General features: G+C 48.9%; 1 protein-coding gene across 2 annotated transcripts in view; it reads right to left on the bottom strand.

Annotated features, from left to right (window-relative positions):
* Positions 1-1,441: 1,441 nt before the first annotated feature.
* The window catches only part of COL6A1 (collagen type VI alpha 1 chain), a 29,282-nt gene continuing 24,723 nt past the window's right edge, over positions 1,442-6,000 (bottom strand). For both annotated transcript variants that reach the window (XM_026852840.1, XM_026852841.1), the window contains 5 exons: positions 5,589-5,698; positions 5,098-5,281; positions 4,717-4,891; positions 4,270-4,299; positions 1,442-3,499 (listed from right to left, as the gene is read on the bottom strand). In XM_026852840.1, the coding sequence (XP_026708641.1) occupies positions 2,889-3,499; positions 4,270-4,299; positions 4,717-4,891; positions 5,098-5,281; positions 5,589-5,698 (1,110 nt within the window). In that variant the 3' untranslated portion in view covers positions 1,442-2,888. The remainder of the gene's footprint in view (positions 3,500-4,269; positions 4,300-4,716; positions 4,892-5,097; positions 5,282-5,588; positions 5,699-6,000) is intronic.

Here is a 6,000-nt window from a genome sequence, read left to right as displayed (position 1 = left end):
ACTGGAATTTAAAGGGAATGTTTAGATTTTTCTCATGGGGAAAACTGCCGAACACTCCAGAACTGTGGTTTAGAATCTGACAATTTTTGCTACTTTGGGATTTTCTTCCCCTTTCAGTAAAGGGAAAAAACAAGGCCATGGTTGGGGGAAATGCACAGAAGCAGGAAAAATCCATCCTGCCACCTGCTTTTTTAGCATAAAGCAGCCCAAAGGCAGAGGTAGGTTTCCCCGGGTGTCCTTTCTATCCCTGCAATTGACATGGCCCTGCTTGGATCTGAGAGGGGCATACCCCTGGGATGGTGCATGGAGGGGCAGCTGCCTTCTCCCACCCCTCCTTGGTGGCAGCAGGGCATCTTGCCAGCCGGGCAGTCCCAGCAGTAGGTGTGTGACCCAGGGGCTTGTGTGTATCATGTTCCCTTCCTTTGTGGATGATTCACGCTGAGGATTGCATAGGCCATTAAGAAATATTTCTTTAGCTGTAACAATAACTGCCTTTATTAGGGCAGACGTGAAGGCATTTTTTCCTATCGTTCCGTGGAGAGGAAAGCAGGACAACTGACACAAAGTGCAGCCACCCACAGAGCCTCCCCAGAGGTGTTCCTCAGACTTTCCAGCTGTGAGGTGTCTCCAGTGCTGTGGGACAGCCAGAGATCCCAACAACCATCTCAATTGAGGTGCTTGGCCAGGAGAGAGCATGACTAAGAGGACATGAGACAAGGCAGAAGCCTCTCTGTTACAGAAACAGGACATGAATGTGGTCTTCTGTCTGGGGAGCAAGTGAGTGTGCATGCATCCACACACAGTGAAAGGTTGCAGCAAGCCCCTGGGATGTACAGGTATGACCTGGGATCTTTCCCAGAGATAAGCATCCTTTAGAGCTGTCTTAGGATGTAAAACAACGCTTGAGGAGCACTGAGCCTGACAAGGCTGGATGAGATGTTTGATATTTCCACCACTAGCCTTGTCTGAAGAGCTGCATCCCCATGTGCCCAGGAAATGAGGTACTATGGAGAGATGCTGAACATAAGCAAAAAGCTAAAGCAGCTACCTCTTCACCTGATGATCACCATCCCTCTGTACTTGGTCTTCTGGAAACAACAGTACCTACCTGTGTAGTTATTTGGGGTTTTTTTCAAACCAGAAGGCAAACAGAAGCTGCGTAAGCATTTCCCACCCTTTGAGAGCCTGGTGCTCTTCTCATAAATTTTTTTACGCACCATTTAATAGATTAAGAGAATTCACAGCGTTTCCCAAATCCATGGCATTCAATAATAGCCAGATTTGTGATACAAATGCAATAGATCTCGTCTTCTATTACTTACAGTTTTATATGAGAAGTTCTGCTACAGTCTTCCCAGATCCCAGCAACCTCTATCTTACTGAGTGATTATTTGAACATTTGGAGACCTTGAAATTCAAGTCAGATAAACTTCCAACGAGATTGTGGAAAACAGTTTATTTGACAAATTTCCAAAGTGGACAATTTCAGTAAAACACAGGCATAAAATAAAACTAACTCATACAGTGGGGTTTTGGATACAAAGTAAAGAGTTTGGAATGCCGATACCTGGCAATCACTATTGCTTTCTCAGAAGCGCATGAATTCATAGCAAGAGCACCAATGGAAGCGCTGAAACAAAATCTCACCCAGCCAAACCACATTTTCAGTGTGGTCCTGGAAACAACTGTGTAAACACCAAGGGCCCATATCACCCACGTAGTGATAGCACCTTTGTCAGTATATCCGTAGGGTGTGAGTCAAAAACCCTGATAGATAATGGCAGCCTTTCCCTTGACTTCGCTGGGCTGTGGATGAGGCCCTAAATCAATATATATAGTACAGTTAGTGGGTTTCCCTAGGGCCCAGGTGCCTAACTCCTAGGTGGTCCTATACAAACAATACTCCCAGAGAGCTTACTGGGAATTAGACAGCTTGGCACTTTTGAAAAAAATATTTTAAAAAATCCCACTAACTGGGCTCAGAGAGATTTTTCCAGAATGGAGCTTGGACTATAACACAAGTCATCAGGTTATTCATGAGGTTCCTGGTTTCACTGTAGGACCATGAGATCTGTTAGTGAAGGAGTGCAGTTACGTAGCTTCTTCAATGGTTTCCCCCCTCCCCTATGGCTACTGTCTTGTCTTTCATTTGGTCAGTGCTCAGACTCCCTGCCCTGAATCACTGAGGGATGCTCTATCACCCACTTCCACACCATCCCTGGGAAGTCGGTGCCCCATCCCATGGCACTGGAGGACAGAGATGCTTCCACCCAACTTGGGTAATGCAGTCCAGCCCTCCCTGCGCCGCCCCCCAGGCATAGGAGATACAAACCAAACTTGCCAGCCATTACAACAATCCCCTCTCAAAGCTTTGCTGAAGTGTTTTCACTTGAAGCACAGCATTGTGTTAGGACCATTGTGAGTTGGGCAAGTGCTCAGCTGATGTATGAAAGAAAGAAGCAAATGAACAAACCCACCGGTATCTGAAAAGAGCATAATCAGCCTTATGAGAACCAGGGTAGTCCTTAGTGGTACAAAATTCCTCATCCTAATTCTTTCTTGGCAAAAAAACCTGTGGGATGAGGTTGCTATTGGTGTTCTGTCAGCTTATTATTAGGTGTGTTTGTGTTTGCCTGCTGTGGGGAGGAAGACGCAGTCATGGGCAGGGAGGGAAGTTCGAGACTAACAGAGTAGCAATGCAAATGATGAAGCTGGGGGAGAAGGAAGGGGACTATGCACAGCCAGGCTGTGACACTATGGCTATCTGCATAGACGCAAATTCCTCAGGTAGGTCAAGAATACCGTTATTTTTTTGTTTTGTTTTGTTGATTTTCATTTTTAGGCAAGACAGAAGCAGGCATGGCCTTGGCAGAAACCCACCCATACACTCAGTCAACAGCTATCTTCCTGGAGACAGTTTGGTAGAAGACGCCACGCAGCAGAGAGGTATAGTCAGGCACACGGAAGAGGTGGCGCTCCCCGTAGACCACATCATAATCTGCACTCTTCCCTGTGACCAGGACACGGATGTTGGGCTCGTTGGCTTGGCTGCCCACTGCCAGCACGTAGATCTCGATGCCAGCCTGCTGAACTTCCTGCACCGCCCTCTCAATGGCCCTCGCGGTGATCCCTTGAGAGTTGCCATCAGAAAACACCAGAACCCTCTTCTTTGCCCCAGCACGGGAGGACCGCTGGTACAGCCCCGTGACGTACCGCAGGGCAGCGTTGACATCCGTGGCGTCGTTAATGAACTCCATGTTGTCAATGGCTTTGGCAATGACTGTGTAGTTGTACTGGAACTGAGCTTCCACCTTCTGCTGGTTTTTGCCACTGTACTGAACCACTGAGATGCGCACAGAGTCATCGGCAGGCTTGCCAGCCTCCAGGAACCGCTCCGCCAGCCGCTTCACAAACTTCTTGGTGGTCTCAAAGTTCTTGCTCCCCACACTGGTGGAGCTGTCCACCAGCAGCGTGATGTCAGCCAACCCATTGAAGGTGACTGCAAGGGGAAAGGCCAGGGCTTGTTATGTTGCATTTCAACTCCTGCCTCCTCCATGGAAAGCCAGTGAAGTCACCAGCTGTCTTGCAGGCTTCCTGCCTTTTCAGACTTGGGAAATCCCCACAATCTGGGTATTTGCTAGCTTGGTTTCCCCTACACCAGTGCTGTCCTACACTTGTCCTTTTACCTTTTCATTCCTTCTTTTATTTGGTTTACAGCAGGCTGCATTCCCAGGTACTTATCTGGTTTAGATAATCTAGTGACTCTTGTTGTTTAAATACAGTGCTGTCCTTGAATGTCTGGGGAACCACTTCATCTCCCAAGGCTGGTTTCTTTCCATCATAAGTCTGCACATTGTATACACCTCTGACTTGGAGGTGTACCCCACTAAATTCCTCCCTGAACTCACTTTTCAGGCACCTTTCTCAAATATCCCTACTGATTTTTCCTTGTGCTCCCACCACCACCTCGCAATTGATCTCATTACCTGCCTCAGCTAAAGCCTGTGAGGGCTAAAATCTGGCATAGCATTCTCTCTAGGTTTGTCGTTCCAGAAAAGCAACTCTCTAGGCTTTTCCCCCAGGTGCTTTGGGCTGGCATGTGTGTGAGAAGCTCTGTGAACTTCTAACATTAGTTGCTTCCTTCTCCAGCCCAGGGGTCTCCCTGTTGCAAGAGGTCTCCAAGCTATGCATTCCCATAAATACAAAGTCCCGCTTCTTCCACCACACAACCCACAACCCCCTCGGGTGCCATGAGGAGTCAGTACTCACTTGGGCAGGTGTAGTCCGGACATTTCTTCTCTGTTAAGAAAATTAGAAAGAGTAATGTCACCAGCTCACCCAGGAAAACCACTTCTGCTATAGCTTCCCACTGAGCCACAGAAGGAACAAATGCTCACCTCAGTCACAGGCGCATTACACAAGGCACTGTGCAAAGGTTATGAACATGCACCAGAAAGCGCAGAGGTGCGCGCTTGAAAAATGCTGTGGATGGAGGTGTCCTGCAGCAGGAGAGGACCTGGACCTGGCTGCAAAGTGTTCTGATACATGAGCTTGTCCCTTATTTAACTAAAACTTGAATGCTGGTCTCCTAACTCAACACCTGCTTAATAGCATGTCTGGGGAAAGGCAAGGGAGGGCAGCCTGCATCCCTCACCCTTTGGCTGAGGCAATCCTCACTACCTTCCTTATTGCCTCCAGCCACAATCTTTCACCCACCTTGGCAGACATATGAGGTGATGTTCTGCAAGAAGGTGTCATCCAGGAGCTCGGCGTAGTTGTCCCTTTGAATGGACAGTCCTGGCCTGGTCGGTCTGCTTAAACAAGCAATGTCATTCAGGTGATCTGGATTTGGGGGGTTCCGGAAAATATCGCCTATCCCAAGGGAAACCACCTGCAGTGAAGTTTAGAGTCCATCACCAGATGATTCCTCATCTGATGCATACATAAGCTTGTCAGTTTATGACAGTGATGTGTCCCCCCCTTGCCCTAGCCTTGGGTAGCAAAGACATGGAGACTCCCAGAGAGCCTGCACTGCTCTGATGCACAGGTGCTGTGTGGCAGTTCCCTGCAGGCAGGGTGCTTCCCCTGTGCCCTTACCGGGGTGACATCACACAGAGAGTTAAGAGGGGTAGGGTCCCGCAGCGTGTCCGAGCGTCCATCCGTGATGACAATGGCAACGCGCTTGTCAGAGGTGAATCTCCGCAGCAGGTTTTCCTTGGTGAACTGCAGGGCTTCTCCAGTGTAGGTGCCACCAGCTATCCATTTCAGGTTCTTGACTGCCCTGCAAGCACAGATGCTGGTTAGCCTTCAAGCCCTGCCCTGTGGATACAGAAGGAGCCCCTGGTAACACGTATCTCTGACACGATTGCGAAACAGGATGACATCCCTGCATGGGGCTTTGGGTGGAAAACTGGCAAGGTCCTTGGCCTCAGCACCACTTACAATGCTGCCAGCCTCTACTTTCTGCCAAAGAACATTTAGCGTCCTTGCAGTTGCAGGAGCTGCTGATCTGGAGATGGAGGATGGGAGGTGAGTAGGTGTCCCTGTATCAGGTCTCTGCATGATGGGCTGAGACCCTACAGACTCACTGTTTGAGTGCCCCGATGTTGTCTATGTTGGCATCACCCATCGCCACCAGCTCCTGCGTGTTGTCATGGCTGTACTGCACAACACCCACACGGGACTCCCCAGCTTCAAACTATTGGAAAAAACAGAAGCAAGTTAGGGTCAGATACATCAGGGGCCCTTCAGAGCTCAGAAATCCTCTGGTGGTTTGTACTGAATGCCTTCATAGCAGGATCTGCCACCTCTCCTCTGTCTTATTCCAGGCAGAAGAAGCCCCAACAGGAGTGGATGCACATAAGGACAAATTCAGTGAGCCAGAAAGTGAAACAAGACCCAAACCTGGCTCAGTAGTCTCAACACAAGCCTTTGGCCATGGTGGGTGTCTAGGAATAGATCTTTTGTCAAAATGTCTGGTTTTTCCCAACACAGTAGTTT

Source organism: Athene cunicularia (assembly GCF_003259725.1).
Source record: "Athene cunicularia isolate RWA chromosome 7 unlocalized genomic scaffold, athCun1 chr7_part1, whole genome shotgun sequence".
NCBI lineage: Eukaryota > Metazoa > Chordata > Aves > Strigiformes > Strigidae > Athene > Athene cunicularia.
The sequence above is the reverse complement of the archived record's forward strand: the minus strand, read 5'-3'. Positions and strand labels throughout refer to the sequence as shown.